Source organism: Equus asinus, chromosome 15 (genome assembly GCF_041296235.1).
Source record: "Equus asinus isolate D_3611 breed Donkey chromosome 15, EquAss-T2T_v2, whole genome shotgun sequence".
Lineage (NCBI taxonomy): Eukaryota > Metazoa > Chordata > Mammalia > Perissodactyla > Equidae > Equus > Equus asinus.
The window spans coordinates 11,150,555-11,173,172 of NC_091804.1; the positions used below are offsets into that span (position 1 = coordinate 11,150,555).

The window sequence follows — 22,618 nt, forward strand, 5'->3', positions numbered from 1 at the left end:
GACACATAACCATGGTGTGGAACTGAGACAAGCATCCTTCAGAATGATTGACCTTATTACCCACAGTGAGTGAATGGTGTTTTCTTTCTTTTGGTTAGAAAGCAGTGGACATATGATGACACGAATTTTTTCTTGTTTTTTTAATACTAAAACAAACAAGGCCACAATCTTGGTCATGTCATTCTTCATGTTAACTTCCTAACTTGAAACAAAGTATTGGTTTCTATTATTGTAAATATTCAGGATCACCCATTGATTTTATGTTGTAAGAACTTCTGTTACATTATTTTGTTAAACAGGTGAGTGACAGGAGCTGAATCTACCAGGCATGCGGTATATGTGGAGTTGCCAATGGCCACACAGTGCCTAACACAAGTAGGCATTCCGTAGATACATCTTTAATGAGTGACTCCATGTTGAGGTTTAGGGTAGAGCTTTGAGTCCAGATGCTTGTTTGGACACAACATTTTATTCCCACTGTCCTTCCTCCCCAGTAACCTCCAGAGCTGAGATCAAAAGCTGGATTCATCAGCAGATCAGCTTTTTAAAAAAATAGAAAATTTTTACATAAAAATTTTTTAATTTACATGAAATACAAGTTTTGCATTAAAATTTTATATGAGATTTAAACATTTTAAGTATTACATAAAAATACAGTTTTTTTCCTCCTGATTTGTTTTCTCCTATAACAGCAAAAGATTTGGCAACACTGGGACCTACCTTCTATGTGACAGCGATTGGTTGGAATCAAGCGGTAGCCACCCTGTTTGTTGGGCCCTGGGCACTCCTCTGTGACAGTCCTATACCTGACCTGCTTCACTCACAGGCATTTGAGACTGACCCATGTTGTAGATTCTGAACCCTAAACAAAGTCTATCTGCTAGAATACATTTTTATTCCAGTACCACTCATTAAATAATATAGTTTCTTTCTTTTTTAAAGCCTTCATCTTGGAGTGTCCAGTCTGTCTAATCCTAAGGATTAAAATTCTTTTATGATACTCACAATGTATGACTTTTATGTCTTGTAAGTAAAGCACTGCTGTAAATTGGTGAAAACATTTTAGTGATAACTAATTGAGACATTTGGATACAGTTGAGCTACTCTCTCTATTTACATTCCTTTCAAATACTTCCGGATGCAATAAGTGATAGGTGGTGATGATTGACTTTTATGCTCCTGAGCTGTCATCACTGTACTGTACATGTTTGGACCACACTGTCCACTGCAGTGTTGAAGGAGTAAAAAGAAACTTCATTTAGGATGAAGATTGTATTAACACTTTGCTATTAAGAGATGCTCAAAGTATTTAGAAACAGTTTTTCTTCACTTGAAATAGAAAATTAGTTATTTTAAATGTGCCTCCAGTAACAGATGAAAAACCCAATAATCCCCTGATTTCTTCCATTGATAGCGCTTGTGGATATTATGGTAAAATTTTGAACAGTTAGAACCTGCCAACTATGCTGCTCTATTAAAAATGTTTATGATGTGTATTTTTATGACAAAAATGGAAGATCTTGGCAAAACAAGGTCTTAATAGACAGTAATAAGCCCCAAAAGCCCCTGAATAAAACATACTTTCATCCCAAATTCCTACAAACTTCCAAAGCCATTTGGTCAGACAGGAAGACCTGGTCTTAAGGTGATGACCTCTTAGTTGTGACAAGTTCCTGAATCTAGCAATTTATGTTTTTGTTCAGTAGGCCATATTTGGGGCAAAAAAGAAATAGATAGAATTTATAAGATTTTCACCATCAAAGATGACAAAAATGCACTTCTTCTTAACTCATTTAACCCTTATTAGCACTAGTCAGGGATTTATTACAGTGGCAATAATGACTGACTGGGAAAGAAACCTTAGTTCTTTGGCTTTAAGATTTTAGCTATTTAGAAAACTCAGTTTACCTAGGAGTAGAATTTCAATAGAACACAGCAGCTCATTCTTTTAAATGAATTATTTATTAAACAAATACTATTGAGTGCCTATTGTGTTGAGGTACTTTCCTGGGAACATAATAGTGAACAAAGAAGCCAAGAATCCTTGTAGTCGTGGGCTTACATGCTGGTGGGGAAATAATCAGCAAGATAAGTAACGCATATACTATGTTTGTGATAAGTGCTAAAAAGAAATGTGAAGCTGCAAAGGGTTTCAGGAAGTTCTAATGAGGGTTCTAATGTTAGGTAGGTCTCACTGAGAAGGTGACATTTGAGTAAAGTCTGGAAAGATTTATGGGAGCAAGGCAAGAGCATTCCAGGCATAGAGAACAGCAAGTGCAAAGGCCCTCAGGTAGGCACTCCTTGTTTGTTGGAGGCACAATGAGAAGACCAGTCTTAGTGGGTCAGGGTAAGCAATAGGGGACCAGATCATGTAGGTTTTTATTGGTTACTGTCAGGATTTGGGCTTTTCCTCTGAGTTGGGAGCCTTTGGAGGGTGGTGAACAGAGGAGTGACATGATATGGCTTAGATTTAAAGAGGCAACTCCAGCCGCTGAAAGGAAGACAGAGTGAAAGTTTGTTGTCATTCATGTGAGGGATGATAATGACTTGGACTAGAGTGTTAGCTGTAAGGTGGTGAGAAGCAGTTGGCTTCTGTGTGTATTTTAAGATACAACCAACAAGATTTGCTGAGGGATTGGATGAAAGTATGAAGGGAATAGAGAAGACAATAATGACTCCTAAAGTTTTGGCCTGAACAGTTGCAAAAGTGGAGTCGCTATTTACTGGGGTGAGGAAGAAGGTGAGGGGAGGAAGAGGGCTTGAGGGGAAGTAGAAAGAGCTCAGTTTGGGATGTGTTAATTTTGAGATGCCTGTTAGGCATCAAATGGAGATACCTAGTACGTGGTTGGATATATGCATCTGGAGAAAGGACTAAACTGGAGATGTATATTTGGGAATTTCAGCATTTAAATGCTTTTTAAAACTAAAGACCAGATGAGAGCACCAAGAGAGTGAAAACAGACAGGAGAAAAGAGTCCTGAGGAACTCCTGTGTTTATAAATTGGGCAGATGGGGAGGAACCAGCAAAGGAGACTGAGAAATGGTCATAGAGTTTGGTGGAGAACCAGGTGAATGTGCTGTCTTGGAAACCAAGAGAGAAAGTATTTCAAGGAGAAGACAGTGATCAACTTCATCAGATGCTGTAGTCTGCTCCCATGAAGTTAGCTCTGAGAACAGATCATTGGATTTAGCATTGTAACTTGTTGCTTACCTTGATAAGAGCAGTTTCAGTGGAGTGGTCAAAGCAAAAGCTTGATTGTAGAGGGTTTAAAGAGAGAATGGAAGGAAAGAATTTGAGGTAACAGGTATAGACAGGTGTTTTAAAGAACTTTGCTGTAAATGGAAGTAAGGAAACGGAGTGGTAACTGAAGGAAGAGGTAGGTCTACAGAGTTATTATTCTTTTCTGTTTCTCCACTGCAACCGGATGCTTCACTTTATGTCCAAAACACCTCACAGATGTTTTTCTATAAAATAAGCAGAGGAAAAGTGGTCCAACTATTGAGTCCTGGGGTACCTCAACATTTAGTGGCTGTGGAGGTGAAGAAGGACCAGCAAAGGAAACTGAGGTCTCAGCATTAGAGTAAAATGAAAGGGAAGTTTTGCACACCTTTTGTGGTAGTTCTGAGTTCAGCTGGAATTAAAGGATGACATTTGCTGACACTTGGGATGAGCTGGCTTAAAGAGTTGTGCAGGTTTCTTTACTGAAGGATGTCTGAAACTTTAACGTGCTCATGTGCCTATCTAGCTCTCAGAGTGGGCTGGGGCCAAGCTATAAGGTTGCAGCATTTCTCTGACATTTGACCAGGCTGCTTTGTTTCAGAGTGTCTCCCGGAACCCAGCAGGAGTCAGCTGCTATCTAGATCTCAAGGCCTTAACAGGTCTTTGGTGTTGCATGGGTCATATCAATAAGAAGTCAGGAAACAGATGGTTTTGACAAGGAGAATTTTCTTCACAGAGTTTGTTGGTGGTTTTTTTTTTACTCCTCCCAAATTCCTCATTGACAGAATAACTGAAATTCTCAGGAAATAGTCCATTACACAAATATTGGTTTGACTCTTTATGATAGTTTAAGCATTAGACTTTAATTTCTTTTTAAATACAAGATGCTCTTTTCAAGCTGTAGTAGAATTCATGCTATCTGGCAGCTTACCTGCCAGAAGATTGTAACTGACATTTTGGCTTTTCACCTAATACAAATCATCAGGATGTTGAGACTTCCCTACCAGGATCTCTAAGAAGAGGTTAGTGGACTGTCTTTACCAAGGAAATGGTGGCCCAGAGCCACTCCTTATAGAACTGAGAGTAAACCCCCAGCCTCTGTGCAGCGAGTGGGGGCAACTGCACCTCAGCCTGCAGGGCTCAGCTAGATCCTCTCCCCTTAGTTCAGCACCTTCTGCCACCATTAGCCCCTCAGAGAAGAAATATCTGAGATGTTAGGTTACTTATATAAGGTCACACAGCTACAGAGAGGTGGAGCTAAGAGCCAGACTAGATAATCTGAACTCCAGAGCCCAAGCTTCTAAGCACTTAGTTGTCTGGAGAGGCCTAAGCTGGAGCTGTATATTTGGGAATTTCAACATATAAATGCTTTTTTAAAACTACAAGATCGGTTGAGATCACCAAGGAAATGAACACGGGCAGAAAAAAAGAGGCCTGAGTCCTGGGGAACTCCCATGTGTATAAGAGGGGACATGAGGAAGAACCCGCAAAGGAGACTGACAAGTTGTGGCCATAGAGGTTGAGGAGAACCAGGGGAATGTGGTGTCCTGAAAACCGAAGAAAGAAGGTGTTTCAAGGAGAAGAGTATGATCAATTCGATGAGATGCTGTTGCTGGGCCTTCTGTGGACATTACAGTTACTTTGTTCATTCTTTTTTGGCAACGCTAGGAGTGGAGTGGGGACACAGTCATGCATTCCAAATTGAGTCTAGAATAGTAAGAAAAGGACATAGATTAACTTCTTAATAAATTTTATTGCTATATTAAACACTCACTAAATCGCTTTGTTACATAATTAAGAAAATACAGGAAAATGACAGGAAGAAAAAAATTAAACCCTGGTCCTGAAGGAATCCTTGAAATATAGTGAGCTACCCTACATTAACTACTGTTGAAATTTTGGTATGTTTCCTTCTGGTTTTGCAACTTTGAATTTTTTTTTACACAATTGTGATTGTATGGGATACATGGAATGACATATGGATTTATTCTTGTTTGAAATTAATTTGTAATATAAAAATAGTACATGTTCCTCTTAGAATATTTGAAAAAGAAGAGTAAAGAAAATTTTAAAAGTCAGAGTAAAGAGTATAAAAAGTCTCTGGGGGCCGGCCCCGGGGCCAGTGGTTAAGTTTGCGTGTTCCGCTTTGGCGGCCCAGGGTTTCACTGATTCGGATTCTGGGTGCAGACATGGCACCGCTCATCAAGCCATGCTGAGGCGACATCCTACATGCCACAACTAGGACCCACAACTAAAAATATACAGTTATGTACCGGGGGGCTTTGGGGAGAAAAAGGAAAAATAAAATCTTAAAAAGAATAAAATAAAGTAAAAAAATAAAAGGTCTCTGCAATGTCATTGCACACCGTTAACATTATGGTATCAGATGTGTATTTCCATATAGTCTGCATAACATTCCTACTGAGCTTTCTCCCTGCCTGCCTACCTAATTATCTAAGAGGTAGCTTAGGAACAGGCTTTGTTCCTGCAGAGATGGAGGTGCAAATCCTAGGCGTGGAGGTGGGGGTGGGGTGAAAATCCACCCTCCTGGGCCCCACCCTCAGATGCTGATGTAGTGGATCTTGGAGGTGGTCCTAAAATCACCCTCTGGGAACATCACTGAATGTTGGGCTGGGTCTAAGGAGAAGGTGATAAAAAGTCCTAGGACCAATTGGGATTTTAATTAGTTCTTAGAAGGGCTATTAAAAAGACCTATAACCTGAATTCTAGGAAAACTTTGACTGGGTTTTTTGAAAAATATTTAAACAACATTTAGAGGGCCTTTCTAATGCAAAGACTGTTAAAATCAGAAAGAACCCTGAATGTAATTGTCACATTTTTCATTTTTACCTACAAAGATGCTGAAGCCTAGAGAGCTAGTGACTTCCCAGTCCAGAGACTATCAAATCCATCGGCAGCAGAGTTAAGGCTCAAACCCAGTCCTCTGAATCCCAGAATCATCCTGAAATTTGTTGGTAAAATTTGTGGCAATAACTTTTCTGAGCAAGCCCTATTTCACCCTGAATTACTATTTAGTCATAAGCCTCCTGCAGTAAAACGTGTGTCTCTTAACAGAGCTAGATTTAGAATCCTTCGTGGTAAGGCTTTGTGGGAGTAAGGAGAGCCCTAAATTTGGAGTCCAAAGGCTTTCATTCAAGTCTCAGTTTTTCCACTTCCTCTGTGACCCTAAGGAAACCACATAACCATTCTGAGTCTTACTTTTTTTCATCTGAAAAATAGGTATAGTATTATCGACGAAAATAATCCATAACCAATCTATAAATGAAAATTTGGGTGAGTTTATTCTGAGCTGAAATGTGAGGACCATGGCCCGGGGCCTTTCTTCCCAAAGGAAGAAAGGGCACCGAAGAAGTGGGGTGCAGAGAGTGGTTATATACCCCCAGAGAGGATGTTTCTCATAGGATTGAAATGTCCCTTTTACAATAGTCACGAGACCGCTCTGTCGGCACAGTGATTGATGGAAATAGCAGGTAGGTCTGCTGTCTTGGTGAACACAGCAGGGTGGCCGGTCTCTTGTCTCCGTCTCCTGGTCACAGGTGAGCGCCTCAATCAGTTCCTAGCCTAAGGAAAGATGCTTAATCTTTAAGGAAATGCCAACGTTGGGAGGGGGAGGAAAGTTGCACCTTTATCTCAAGGGCCTTTGTTCTTGCCATAGGAAATGTATATACAATGCATGTTCAACGGCCACAGTCAGGCCCTTTTGGAAAAAACAAAGTCAGGCCGAATTAGGTTTATACCAAATGGCTTCCTCGTGTACTCCAATATATCCTATTGCTTGCCATTTTTATTTGTCAGTATACATCTTTCTACTGACAGAGTATTTTGAAGAGATCTTGCCAATGCAAAAGCATTATGGAAACTAAAGCATTATGCAAATATAAGGATGTATTTTTATTAAGATTTCACAAAGAACTAGTTTCCATAGCCTACAAAGACAATTGCCTTCAGAGCAAGATCCATGTGTGTTTCATTCTTCTGTTCCCTCATAATAAATGCAGAATAAATATTTGCTGAACAGTGGAGAGCTTTTATCACCTTTAGCAAAATGGAATATTCATGACAATTCTCCATGTAAGTGGTCACGTAATAGGTACCGTGGGGTTTACCATGTTTATGTGGATGCCTTCATGGGGCTTTTAAGCTAAAAATAGGAGAACAGTCTTGTCTGATGTTGCCTGTGAAGTGTGGTGTCTTCTGCATGGTAAAAGAAGTAAAGACATTTGCCATGAGACTGGAACAACATGCTGTTCTCATCAGACAGCATTTTAATCTTATTTTTAGGCTCCTTGGACATGATATTTCTATGTGAGAACAATAGAGCCTTTCCCTTTATATAGCCTTGTTTCAGTACTGACGAAGTTTCCTATAATGCTGTCTTGGTGTTTTGTCCACATTTGCCAATGGCTCTTTTATGGCATACTTGTTTTAAATGTGGAAAACAAGGTGGGGTTGACATACAATAAAATGAATAATGTATGGCATTAATTCTTCATCCTGCTGATATTTCTGATTTGTTAGGTTGAACTTAGGAATTATATCTTCAGATTGCTCTGACATATTACTTTTAGTTTAAGAGAGTGATGGAATGGAAGTAAAATACTTGTTTTTGGATTCATTAACAATGTACACAAAAGCTAAATTAAGTCAGCCTCAGAGAAGGTTAAATGTTTTGAGAGGCTACTCCCTAGACCGTCTAACCCTAAGTCCTCGTTTGATAGCTCTGAGACTTCCACTGACTTTCCCCACATCACATAGGCTTAGGAAGTGAGCACCCAGATCTGTTGACCTGTAGTTAAATGGATTTTTATTCTATAAAATATACATGTTACTCTGGACTGTATTAAGCAGGTTCACGTGAAACTGTCAACTAGTTAAGTACATCTGCTTTCGGGATGAAGTCTGAAGACCAAACTCTATTTTTAGAGCAGTAAACTACATTCCAAGGTTTACTGCTGCACACAAAGAATGCTCAGAATATACTTATTCACAAGCTGTGTCTCCTTGAAAGACAGCTCTTGAAAGCAATGGGCAGGGAACTTCTGGGAAAAGGATGAGGTGGCAGGAGGTGTCTCCTGACTCAACTCATTGAGAAAAAAAAAAGCCCATAATAGAAGCAAAGCAATAAAAACCAACAGACGCTTCCTCAGCTCTTCTCTCTGGAATTGGTCATTTAAGGTCTATCACGTTTGTGCCAGTAAAAGAAAGCAGAGGTAAGAATTCCCCTTGTAAGGACCTAAGATGTGTTCAGCCAACAGTGCCATCTCACCGTACCAAAGGTACATGCTCCCAGTAGCACATCGATAAATACAGAAGACAAGCTCAGCCTGCAGCTAATGGATCTTCATTCTACAAAAGATACACCTTAGTCCATATTATGTTAAGAAAATTCATGTGACACTGTTAGCAGATGGAAAAAACAATACCTATGACTCAGCAATTTGAAAAATAAGGCAGAGTTAACAGAAGGGAAAATGGTAGGGAAGAATACCTGTCTCTTCAGATGCTCACGATAATGTAAAATTGAGCTGGAGGCACTCATGTCTCACTAGGCTGGAGTCCTGCTTTGCAGAAGGGAAATGCCCGTGTAAACAGTGTTACCCTAGTGTTTTCCATGTTCCTCCTAGTGCTGAATTTGTCAGAATGTCATTAATGCAGCATAACACAATGGACACACAAGGCACACAGAGCCCACTTGACCTCTAGCCAGGTTGCTGATGTCTCTGGTGATCTCTCTGTGAAAGAGGGTAATATGTGTGCAATTCTTGTGTAAGATGAATGAGCTGATAATGTCAGATCATACTATGTCAGTCTTGCAAAATATGTAGGCTTTATTTTCGGAGTTTTAAGGTCCAGGACTTCAATATCATTTTGATTGTTTAATTTATACAAATCTCCTCAAAAATTTGTAACAAACTTACAAACTATAATCAAAAACTGTAAAATATAAAATTAAAAAATATAAAATGACTAATTTGCAGTTTGTTTTCTTTCATTACCCTATTCTCATTTTTAAAAAAATCCTTTATTAGCAAATATACTGAGCCCCTACCATGTGCCAGGCTGTCTTTTAGGTACTGAAGGAAAAGCAATGAATAAACAGATAAACCTCTGCCCTCATGGAACTTTTGTCTCAGGGGGAGAGATAAGCAATGAATAAGATAAAAGAGCAAAATAGATTGGTGGTTAGATGGTGGTAAGGATCTCTGAAACACTGAGCCAGAGTGGGTGGTGGTGGTGAAATTCAGGTAGCCTGGCCGGTGTAAATCTTCCTGGAAGGTGGATTTTGGATTTTTGGTAGAAGTGAGCAAGTGAGCCGCAGGGACGTTGGATGGAAGAGCTTTCTGGGCAGGGAGGAGGCAAGTGGAAAGGGAGAGGAACAGCGAAGGGGAAATCAGGAGGATTTCAGCTCAGAGAACTTGTGGAGACCAGAACATATGGGGGGAGCATTGTTGGAGTTTACTCTGTATCACTTTAAGACCTGTATGTATTGTGGACTGAATTGTGTCCACCCTCCCCAAATTCGTATCTTGAAGCCCTAACCACCAATGTGACTGTATTTGGAGACTCCTTTTGGAGCTAGGACCTTTAAAGAGGTGATTACCATTAAATGAGGTCATAAGGGTGGGGCCTTTATCCAATTGGACTAAGGTCGTTAGAAGAGGAAGAGACACCAGGGAGGGGCACACAAAGAGAAAAGCCCACTGTAAGCCAAGGAAAGAGGCCACAGAAGAAACCAAGCCTACTGATACCCTGATCTTGGGCTTCCAACCTCCATAACTATGACAAAATAGATTTATGTTGTTTAAGCCACCTAGCCTGAGGTATTTTGTTTGGAAGCCCTAGCAGACTAATACACTATCCTAATACCCAATTATCTCTGAGAAGAGAACTTTCTGCTAAGTGGTCAAATTGATGTTGAGCAAACTTTATTATATTAATTGACAGCAGTACTTATTTTGTGTCAATCAAAAAGGATCTAACTCATCCTACATGTAGTACATTTGACTTGAAACAGATGAGCCTACAGATTAGTCATCCAGAGCAGAGCCAGCACATCAGTCCCGTCAGATTCAGAGTTTCTCTTACATCAGCAGTTTAAAAGTAGCTCTGACAATTCTTTTATTGCTGTCTCTCTTATGCTGTCACTTTTTTAAACATAGAATTGGCCTTTGGCTGGTATGAATGAAGAAGTAAGATGCCATACCTTTTCTTTCTACCCCTATTTTTCCCCAAACCATGCTCCCTCTTTAATCTCTTACCATCTTCTAACAAAACTGCTTTCTTAACATCACAAAAAATGATGGGAGGAAAAAGCGATTGGCTGCTTTTGGAGGTTTTTTATTCTGAACCCTGTGTTTAAAGATAAACTGAGGCATATTCAAAATTTTAAGAGTTTATTTGAGCAAAAATCCATTTGAGTTGGGCAGTGCCAAACAGAAGTGCACTCTGCCAAGAGGAGCCAGGGGAAAGACTTAAGTAAGGAAAATGCAGAAGCAAAGAAAGGAAATTATTGGATTGGCTATAGTTTAAAACCTAGTTGGCTGTTTGTGATTGGTTTGGGCTGCTGTTATCTCAGGGTGAATCTTCCTCAGAAAAAGAAAGGTAGCTGCTATACGTCATTCAGATGAGAGAATGCAAGGGTTGCCAGATTTTTCAAGAGAAGCTAGAAATCAAGATGCTTGTGCAACTTCCCCATTTTGAAATATTTTCTGTTAATTTTTTAAAAGTTAAAAACACAGTGTGGCCCAAACCAAACAAACTTGTCAGCTCTCCCTTACTCAGGCCTAACACATCATTTTTGTGTCCTGCTACCCTCCAGTTCTATTTGCCTTCCACTGCTGTGGCCTCTGGAGAGTCTTCCTCCACTCTTTGATCCACATCATCCTCTCCCTCTCTTGACTTCTTATGGCATTTGTGGTTGGCTATCTGTGATGTTGTGATTTATAATTTATAAATAAGATTTATAATAAGAAATATACATTTGGTCTTCCTCTATGGTTCCTGACTCACAGCTCCCAAAACCCTTTCAATTTCCTGATAAGAGCAATGGAATCATCTTTTGTTATAATATTTGGTCCTTTGTCCTCAGTTCCTGAGCCATGGGTGTTTAGTTATTCATAACAAGCCCCCTTCAACCACACCTGAGTTGATGTTAATGAGGTGACCTTTGGAAAGCCCCTAGGTTACATAAGGATGTGGACTGGTTGCCAGGGGAACCAACCATGTGACTAGAGAGTTTGAACTTTCAGCCACATACTCCTTTACCTCCAGGGAGTGGAAAGGGACTGGAGATCAAGTTCAGTCACCAATGGCCAATGATTTAATCAATTATGCCTGTGTAATGAAGCCTCCAAAAAATCCCTGAACTACAGTTTGAAGAGCTTCCAAGTTAGTGCACATGTGGAGGTGCTGGGAGAGTGGCGTGCTGGGGAGAGAGGGCATGAAAGTTCTCTGCCCCTCCCCACATACCTTGTCCAGTGCCTCTCTTCCTTTTGGCTGGTCCTGAGTTACATCCTTTTGTAATAAAGCAGTTATCTAGTCAGTAAACTGTTTTCCTGAGTTCTCTGAGCCACTCTAGCAAATTAATCAAACCCAAGGAGGGGATGGTGGGAACCTCGGATTTATAGCCAGTGGGTCAGATGCACAGGCTGACAACCTGATCTTGAGATTGGCATCTGGAGTGGGGGAGGGGGAGTTCAATCTTCTGAGACTGAGCCCTTAACTCGTGCAATCTGATGCAGTCTCTAGGGAAATAGTGTCAGAATTGAGTTCAGTTGTAGGACACCTGAGTGTCAGTGTCCAAAGAATTGAGTTAAGTGCTTGGTGGTATTGGAAAACATGCACTGGAGCATTCTCCCCTTAGAGTGCGTGGTCCTGTGTTTTTTGTTAATAGTTTTCTAATCATTTCATGTGGCAGTACTTGTCTTCTCAACAATGTTACATGTTCTTAGAAGAGAATTTGCCAGTATTCTACTACTGTGATTTTCTCTGTAGCACCCAACTATGTTTGTTTTTGAGCCTTTGAAGATTAGTGATACAGCAAGCTTATACAAACAAAACCCTTAGCAAAGTAAATATTCAGCAATTGTTAATTATTTTATCCGTAGCAGCAAAACAGCAGCATCAAAAATACTGGCCTAAAAATGTCCTTTTTCTTCAACCTTGCCTTTTAGCATGCAGCTAATTTTTCATTAAAATATTTCATTCTGGGGGCTGGCCCCGTGGCCGAGTGGTTAAGTTCGCGCGCTCCGCTGCAGGCGGCCCAGTGTTTCATCGGTTCGAATCCTGGGCGCGGACATGGCACTGCTCGTCAGACCACGCTGAGGCAGCGTCCCACATACCACAACTAGAGGAACCCACAACGAAGAACACACAACTATTTACCGGGGGGCTTTGGGGAGAAAAAGGAAAAAATAAAATCTTTAAAATGTAAGACCTACAAAGAGCAAAAATTAAAAACAAATATATATATATATTTCATTCTGTTTTTACAGACTATCAAACTTTTCAGATAGAATTTCCCAATTCTGGGATATCCAGTAGTTTGCAATAGAGATTGTGGTGCATAATGTTTTGTTCTATGGCTGTGTGTTTGTTTGAATAATAATAATCTAATATTTATTGGCATGTGCTTTCATTGCATGCAATATCTTGTGTAGTGCTTATCAACCTGTTAATAAATGCTACTATTTTACCCATTTTAGAGATGAGTACATGAGAAGTTAAGTAACCAGCAGAGGTTACATAGCTAGTAATTGCAGGGGCCTGAATCGAACGATTGTCGGTTAAGATAACACCAGCTGCTGTAACAAGCAAACCCCAAACTGTAGAGTTACTCAAACAAAATAAGAAATGTGTTCCTCATTCACATAAAATCCAAACTGGGGTTTCTGATTAGCTGAAGGCTTTCTTCCGAGTTATGATTCAGGGTTCCAGGCTCTTACATCACATAGGCCTCAGGGTCATCAGAGAAAGAGCATGGAGAATGGTGCAGAAGATTTTCTGCCAGGCCTGGTAGTGGCACATATCACTTTAGTCTGTAGGCCTGATTTCAGTCACATAGCCACACCTAGCTACCAAGGAGGCTGGGAAATGCAGTCCAGGAATGCATCTAGGAAGAAGAGGAAATGGCCCACAGCCCGAGGTGCTCTGATTCTGTAACCCATGCACATAGCCATTATGATAAATTGCCTCTGTAAATTAACTTTAGAATTTGGACATAATTTGTTGTATTATGCACTTTTTAAGCCACTAGTTGATAAAAACACCTCTGCTGTGTTTTGAAATACTATTTCTTAAGTCTCTCCATGGTGAAGCGTTTTCCCAATGTTGTTTGTTCTATTTGTAAGTGCCTGTATTGCTTTGACTGTAGTATCTTGCTTCAGGCTCTCTCTGTTTTTTTAAAAACAGAAAACCAAACCCTCAGAATTATGAAACCAAGGAATAAAATATTTCCAAAAGCTTTTTTTGGACTGTGTCTGTCTAGATTTTGTTTTCCTGACCCCACTAAAGGCGGATAATAACTTGTTTAAGAGAATCTTCTCTTAACTCTTGTGGCAGATCTCAAGAAACTCTCCTGAGAGTAGAAAGATGGATTAAAATATAACCACTAAGTAAAGGCTTTGAGACTTTTAAAATTAAATCGTGTGCTTGTAGTTTTCCTAGAAACCACAAAAGAGCAGTCACTAAGGTGGTCTTAAAAGATTTAAAGACATGAGTATGAATGATAGGAAGTCTCAGCTACTACTTAGATTGTGATTAAGACATCAAGCAATTATATAATTTCTGTATTATTTTATTCTTACTTCAACTTTCTCATTTTAAAATTTTCAGGCTAAATATGTTATTATACAATGTATTTGGTTTTATAAAGAGATATAGCCCTAAGAATATTGACTTTGAATAGTCAGTTTCATTTACAAATTTATTGTTCTTCGAGGAGTGTTAAACTCAAGGATCTCTGTATGCTGCTCAGGGAGTTAGCAAGAAAGCAGAGAATTATAACAAGGCAGCCATTGGGGTTCCATTGGTGTGGAGCTGTTAGCATCTGAAAAATCTAAAGCTCCACCTCCATTCTAACAACATAATCACTTGGAAAGTGGAAAAATTTAGTTGCTCTATACTTTAAAAAACATCTATTTAAAAAGAATCTTTACTATGACAACTAGTTTGATTGACTTTTTAACCAAACTGAACACAAGATTCCTTGTGTGTTCAGAAACATAGCCTTGGAGGCCCAGCCCTGGTGACCTGGTGGTTAAGTAGCGCGCTCTGCTTTGGCTGCTCAAGTTCGGACCTACACCACTCGTCTGTCAGTGGCCATGCTGTGGTGGTGGCTCACATACAAATAGAGAAAGATTGGCAGCAGATGTTAGATCAGGGCGAATCTTCTTCAGCAAAAAAAAAGGAAAGAAAGAAAAGAAACATAGCCTTGGAGTGTATATTTTAGTCACTTATCCACTCAGCATTTCCACAGTGTACCTTCTGTGTCAAGCCTTTGACAGGTGCAGGGAATACAAAGGTGTGCGTAAGACAAGCTCCTGCTTCCAGTTGACTTTCAGTTATAGAGACCTAAAAACTCAAAACAACCTGAAACCATCACAGGACAAGAAATGCTCTGATGGTGCTATAGGAGCTAGAAGCAGAGCTTCTAGACTGAGTAGGGGATCCAGTCAAGGATGTCTTTCCTTAAGAAAGAACCAGAACAGGGTATTGGAGACATGAAACCATGGTTAGAGAGGCGTGATGAGTGGGGCGTGGAGCAGCGAGTGGAGGGAGATAACCCAAAATGGATCAGTCTGATGCTTTTTCATCTGTCATTTTCATGTGTTATTTCTCATTAGTTCTAAATTCCGATAAATGTACATTGCTATTTAAATGGTTTTAAAGATGCCTTGTTAAGTTCTTATGCTTGTAGAATATCTGGGAGTCTGCACAGTTCTTAGACAATATAAAATACTTTATTGCACTTTTAAATACTGACATACAAGTTTATTGTAGAAAGTGGTCTATTTTTAGCCTCAAGAGGAACTTAAACCCACTTCTCTAAAAGAACTTTTAGAGATAAACGCTCGTATAAAACATTCTCTTAAACAGCTCCCACTGTTTATAATATGATTTGATGCTCCATTGAAATCTCCACAGAAAGCTTCAAATACATTTTGGCTTGATCTTTTTCAGACCACAGTCACTTATTTTCTCATGAGTCAGAAGATCATGTTGATAGATGAAACTGGTGAAGTATTCACATTTGGATGGTTAACCAGTTTATTCCTCTCAACACCAAGATCACGCCAATGTATTTTGTAATTGCAAAATCTGCCTTTAGACTAGGTGATTATTTAGGGAAGGGGTAATCCTGAGAAGTTAATCTTAACAACTGGTTTGTCTAGTTGAGCATTTCTGTCTTAATGCAAGCAGCTCAATTTGTAGAAATCTCAAATGTATTTTTGATGTATTTTTCCCATGTACTGTTAACAAATATCTCAAGGCCATCATCATCTTTTCCAATCCTTTTTTCTTTTCCTTCTTAACTCTCCTTGACACTTTGTGGTTTAATTCAATTTATTTAGATGTTCTTCTGTCGTAAACTTGGTGGTGGTGGGTGTGTTAGAGATAACTTTGGATTGGCTGTCTGTGTTTTGTAAGTTAGGGGATTGCTGTCAAGCCCCCGGGTCCATGGAACAGGAATGTCTTTCTTCTAGTTCTGGGTCTTTTCCATGGTCAGCAGGAAATCAGTTGCTTTAAGACCAACACCCCGCCTGGTCAAGTTGCAGGCCATCAGCTTGGACATATGGTCACTCTTTGATTTTTAAAAATTAATTTGTTCTCCATTGCCTCTGTTACCTGAACTACCAGGCCTGCCAGGAGGTCCCATTGGATTTCCCTGAATATCTGCGAAACATGAGGATGGATTTTCCTGTGAACTTCTCTTTTAGGTACAGATATTTTAACTAACCTGAATGGGAAAATTCTAGCCTACTTGCGAACAAAACCCAGTGGTGTTAATATTTCTCCTATGGGGGTCTACATCACGGATTTATTCCTAGCTAACCCCTTCTCTTAATGCCATCTAATTGAGAACTATTCTGGACCGAGTAAGAAAGTCATTTCTGCTTTATTCTTTTATTTTTTAATTGTGGTAAAATATACATAAAAAAATTCACTATCTTAACCATTTTTGGGTATACAGTTCAGTGGCATTTAGTACATTCACATTGTTGTGCAACCATCACCACCATCCATCTCTAGAACTCAAACTGAAGCTCTGTACCCATTAAACAATGATTCCTTATTCCCACCTACCACCGCCACTGGCACCACCATTCTACTTTCTGCCTCTGAATTTGACTACCTTACATAAGTGGAATCACAATATTTGTCCTTTTGTGTTGCTTATTTCATTTGGCATAATGTCTTCAAAGTTCTAGCATGTGTCAGATTGTCATTCCTTTTTAAAGCTGGATAATATTCCATTCTGAGTATATACCACATTTTATTTATATATTCACCCATTGGTGGACAGTTGAATTGCTTCCATCTTCTGGCTATTGTGAATAATGCTTCTATGAACATTGGTGTACAAATATCTTTTTGAGTCCCTGCTTTCACCTATTTTGGGTATATACCCAGTAGAGGAATTGTTGGATCATATGATAATTCTGTGTTTAATTTTTTTTTTCTTTCTTTTTTTTTTTTTTAATTAATGTTATGATAGATTACAACCTTGTGAGATTTCAGTTGTACATTTTTGTTAGTCATGTTGTGGGTACACCACTTCCCCCTCCGTACCCTCCCCCCACCCCCCCTTTTCCCTGGTAACCACCGATCAGATCTCCTTCTCAATATACTAATTTCCACCTATGAGTGGAGTCATATAGAGTTCGTCTTTCTCTGACTGACTTATTTCGCTTAACATAATGCCCTCGAGGTCCATCCACGTTGTTGTGAATGGGCCAATTTTGTCTTTTTTTCTTGGCTGAGTAGTATTCCATTGTGTATATATACCACATCTTCTTTATCCAATCATCAGTTTCTGGGCATGTAGGCTGGTTCCACGTCTTGGCTATTGTAAATAATGCTGCGATGAACATAGGGGTGCAACGGACTCTTGAGATATCTGATATCAGGTTCTTAGGATAGATACCCAGTAATGGGATGGCTGGGTCATAGGGTATTTCTATTTTTAACTTTTTGAGAAATCTCCATACTGTTTTCCATAGTGGCTGTACCAGTTTGCATTCCCACCAACAGTGTATGAGGGTTCCTCTTTCTCCACAACCTCTCCAACATTTGTCGTTCTTGGTTTTGGATGTTTTTGCCAATCTAACGGGGGTAAGGTGATATCTTAGTGTAGTTTTGATTTGCATTTCCCTGATGATTAGCGATGATGAACATCTTTTCATGTGTCTATTGGCCATATTCATATCTTCTTTTGAGAAATGTCTGTTCATGTCCTCTGCCCATTTTTTGATCGGGTTGTTTGTTTTTTTGTTGTTAAGCAGTGTGAGTTCTTTGTATATTATGGAGATTAACCCTTTGTCGGATAAGTGGCTTGTAAATATTTTTTCCCAATTAGTGAGCTGTTTTTTTGTTTCAATTCTGTTTTCCCTTGCCTTGAAGAAGCTCTTTAGTCTGATGAAGTCCCATTTGTTTATTCTTTCTATTGTTTCCCTCAACTGAGGAGTTACAGTGTCCGAAAAGATTCTTTTGAAACTGATGTCAAAGAGTGTACTGCCTATATTCTCTTCCAAAAGACTTATTGTCTCAGGCCTAATCTTTAGGTCTTTGATCCATTTTGAGTTTATTTTGCTGTGTGGTGAAAAAGAATGGTCAATTTTCGATCTTTTGCATGTGGCTGTCCAGTTTTCCCAGCACCATTTGTTGAAGAGACTTTCTTTTCTCCATTGTAGGCCCTCTGCTCCTTTGTCGAAGATTAGCTGTCCATAGATGTGTGGTTTTATCTCTGGGCTTTCAATTCTGTTCCATTGATCTGTGGACCTGTTTTTGTACCAGTACCATGCTGTTTTGATCACTGTAGCTTTGTAGTATGTTTTGAAATCGGGGGTTGTGATTCCGCCGGCTTTGTTTTTCTTGCTCAGGATTGCTTTAGCAATTCGCGGTCTTTTGTTCCCCCATATGAATTTTAGGATTGTTTGTTCAATTTCTGTGAAGAATGTTCTTGGGATTCTGATTGGGATAGCATTGAATCTGTATATTGCTTTAGGTAGTATGGACATTTTAACTATGTTTATTCTTCCAATCCATGTGCAAGGAATGTCTTTCCATCTCTTTATGTCATCACCTATTTCTTTCAAGAAAGTCTTGTAGTTTTCATTGTATAGATCCTTCACTTCCTTGGTTAAGTTTATCCCAAGGTATTTTATTCTTTTAGTTGCGATTGTGAATGGGATAGAGTTCTTGAGTTCTTTTTCTGTTAGTTTATTGTTAGTGTATAGAAATGCTACTGATTTATGCACGTTAATTTTATACCCTGCTACTTTGCTGTAGTTGTTGATTATTTCTAATAGTTTTTCTGTGGATTCTTTGGGGTTTTCTATGTATAAGATCATGTCATCTGCAAACAGCGAGAGTTTTACTTCTTCGTTACCTATTTGGATTCCTTTTATTTCTTTTTCCTGCCGAATTGCTCTGGCCAGCACCTCCAGTACTATGTTGAATAGGAGTGGTGAAAGTGGGCACCCTTGTCTTGTTCCTGTCCTCAGAGGGATGGCTTTCAGTTTTTGTCCATTGAGTATGATGTTGGCTGTGGGTCTGTCATATATGGCCTTTATTATGTTGAGGTACTTTCCTTCTATACCCATTTTACTGAGGGTTTTTATCATAAATGGGTGTTGGATCTTGTCGAATGCTTTCTCTGCATCTATTGAGATGATCATGTGGTTTTTGTTTTTCATTTTGTTGATGTAGTGTATCACGTTGATTGACTTGCGGATGTTGAACCATCCCTGTGTCCCTGGTATAAATCCCACTTGATCATGGTGTATAATCTTTTTGATGTATTGCTGCAATCGGTTTGCCAAAATTTTGTTGAGGATTTTTGCATCTATGTTCATCAGTGATATCGGCCTGTAGTTCTCCTTCTTTGTGTTGTCCTTGTCAGGTTTGGGGATCAGAGTGATGTTGGCTTCATAGAATGTGTTAGGGAGTTCTCCATCTTTCTCAATTTTCTGGAACAGTTTGAGGAGAATAGGTATTAAGTCTTCTTTGAATGTTTGGTAGAATTCTCCAGAGAAGCCGTCTGGTCCTGGACTCTTGTTTTTGGGGAGGTTTTTGATTACCGTTTCTATTTCCTAACTTGTGATTGGTCTATTCAGATTCTCCATTTCTTCCTGATTCAGTTTGGGGAGATTGTAGGAGTCTAGGAATTTGTCCATTTCTTCCAGGTTGTTCAATTTGTTGGCATATAGTTTTTCATAGTATTCTCTTATGATCTCTTGTATTTCATTGGTATGTGTTGTGATTTCTCCTCTGTCATTCCTGATTTTATTAATTTGCGATTTCTCTCTTCTTTTCTTGGTGAGTCTGGCTAGGGGTTTGTCAATTTTGTTAATTCTTTCGAAGAACCAACTCTTTGTTTCATTGATCCTTTCTATTGTCTTTTTTGTTTCAATATCGTTTATTTCTGCTCTTATTTTTATTATTTCCCTCCTTCTACTGACTCTGGGCTTTGTTTGTTCTTCTTTTTCTAGTTCTGTTAGGTGTCGTTTGAGGTTGCTTACGTGAGCTTTTTCTTGTTTAGTGAGGTGAGCCTGTATTGCGATGAATTTCCCTCTTAGGACTGCTTTTGCTGCATCCCAAATGATTTGGTATGTCGTGTTCTCATTTTCATTTGTCTCCAGATAATATTTGATTTCTTCTTTAATTTCTTCAATGATCCATTGTTTGTTGAGAAGCGTGTTGTTTAGTCTCCACATTTTTGCCCCTTTCTCTGCTTTTTTCTTGTAGTTGATTTCTAGTTTAATAGCGTTATGATCAGAAAAGATGCTTGATATTATTTCAACTCTCTTGTATTTATTGATGTTTGCTTTGGTTCCCAAAATATGGTCAATCCTTGAGAATGTTCCATGTGCACTTGAGAAGAATGTGTAACCTGCTGTTTTTGGATGAAGTGTTCTATATATATCTATTAAGTCCATCTGGTCTAATTTTTCATTTAATTCTATTATTTCCCTGTTGATTTTCTGTCTGGATGTTCTGTCCATTGGTGTTAATGGTGTGTTGAGGTCCCCTACTATTATTGTATTGTTGTTGATGTCTTCTTTTAGTTCTATTAAGAGTTGCTTTACAAATTTTGGTGCTCCTGTGTTGGGTGCGTATATATTTATAAGTGTTATGTCTTCTTGGTGGAGAGTCCCTTTTATCATTATATACTGTCCCTCTTTATCTTTCTTTATCTGTTTTGCTTTGAAATCTACCTTGTCTGATATTAGTATAGCGACACCTGCTTTCTTTTGTTCATTATTAGCTTGGAGTATTGTTCTCCATCCCTTCACTCTGAGTCTGTGTTTGTCTTTGGGGCTGAGGTGTGTTTCCTGGAGGCAGCATATTGTTGGATCTTGTTCTTTGATCCATCCTGCCACTCTGTGTCTTTTGATTGGGGAGTTCAATCCATTTACATTTAGAGTGATTATTGAGATGTGGGGGCCTACCACTCCCATTTTGTGTCTTGTTTTCCGGTTTTCTTCAGTTTCCTTTGTTTCTCGTCCCATGGTTTAATCTGTTCTGATGTAGAGCTGCTACTCTCTGTTGTTGTCCTTCTACTAATCTCCTCTGCTCTTGGTTTTGTAGCCCCTTTCCTTTTTTGGATTTTTCAGGAATGAGGGTTTTCCTGAGGATTTCCTGAAGAGGAGGTTTTGTGGCAATGAACTCCCTTAATTTTTGTTTATCTGGGAAAGTTTTTATTTCTCCATTGTATTTGAAGGATATTTTCGCTGGGTAGAGAATTCTCGGCTGTAGATTTCTGTCCTTCAGATTTTTGAATATATCATTCCACTCTCTTCTAGCCTGTAAAGTTTCTGCTGAGAAATCTGCTGATAGCCTGATGGGGGTTCCTTTGTAGGTTAGTTTCTTTTGCCTGGCTGTCCTTAATATTTTCTCCTTGTCGTTGACTTTTGCTAGCTTCACTACTATATGCCGCGGAGTTGGTCTTCTTGCATTGATAAAGTTTGGAGATCTATTGGCTTCTGTCACCTGAAGATCCATCTCCCTCACCAGATTTGGGAATTTCTCAGCCATTATTTCTTTGAATAGGTTTTCTGCCCCTTTCTCCTTCTCTTCTCCCTCTGGTATACCTATAATCCTTACGTTGCATCTCCTAATTGTGTCTGATAATTCTCGGAGAGTTTCTTCATTTCTTTTAAGTCTTGCTTCTCTCTCCTCCTCTGCCTGCAACAATTCTATATTGCCATCTTCCAAATTGCTAATTCTTTCCTCCATATTATCGGCCCTACTGTTCAGAGCATCTAGATTTTTCTTAATCTCCTCTATTGTGTTCTTCATTTCCAATATTTCTGTTTGGTTCTTCTTTATCGTATCAAACTCTTTTGTGACATAGCTCCTGAACTCGTTGAGTTGTCGGTCAGAATTCTCTCTTAACTCATTGAGAATCTTAATGATGGCTGTTTTGAAGTCATCATCATTTAGGTTATATATCTCATTTTCTTTGGGATTGTTTTCTGTGTATTTGTTACTTTCTTTCTGTTCTGGAGATTTAATGTATTTTTTCATATTGCTTGATGTTGTTGATTTGTGCCTCCGCATGGAGATAGAGTTTAGTTGCTCCTTTCACTTGTTTCAGCTGCTGCGGTGGGGGGAGCAGCTGTTTATACTTCACCAACCAGGAACCCTGTCCGTAGTTGCTAACTGGGCCTGGGCCCCTCTTCGTAGCCACAGTGGCCCTTTGTATTCCCTCCTCTGCCGTGGGGGCCGTCACAGGGGGGCTTCAGGCTGCAGGTGCCTACTGTTGCAGCCCACCTAGATGTGCTCTCTCCTTGGGGTCTGCAACGGTGTTATGGGCTTTTCCAGCGGCCAGGGGTGGGATCACTTATATTTGTCGCTCCGTTGCTGTTGGCACCCACCAAAACTCACTTGTCCTCTATGGGTCGCAGGAGAGCTATTGGCATCTTCTACAGTCTGTGGTTAGTACACCTAGCTATGCTGCTTTTGCCCTGGGGTCTTCCAGCCTTGTGGCTGGCGGCTGGGTGCCTTCTACTGGTGCTGTGCAGAGGCTTTCCCTAAGGCTGCTGTGAGCCTGTAGGGTTTCCCCCTAGGCTACTAAGCTGGGTCTCTGGAACTCTCTCCAGCCCCAGTCCTCTCTGAGATCTCCGGCAATCCCTAGCCTCACGGGGCGGGCAA

At 39.6% G+C, this 22,618-nt stretch overlaps 1 protein-coding gene across 6 annotated transcripts in view; it reads left to right on the plus strand.

Annotated features, from left to right (window-relative positions):
• The window catches only part of TASP1 (taspase 1), a 310,101-nt gene that overhangs the window by 232,752 nt on the left and 54,731 nt on the right, over window positions 1-22,618 (plus strand). The window contains exon 14 of one of the 6 annotated variants that reach the window (XM_070485554.1): window positions 1-12,704. The exons of the other annotated variants lie outside the window; for them this stretch is intronic. Coding sequence (XP_070341655.1) covers window positions 1-9 — 9 coding nt within the window. The 3' untranslated portion in view covers window positions 10-12,704. Of the gene's footprint in view, window positions 12,705-22,618 lie in introns of those variants that run through there. 6 annotated transcript variants of the gene reach the window in all.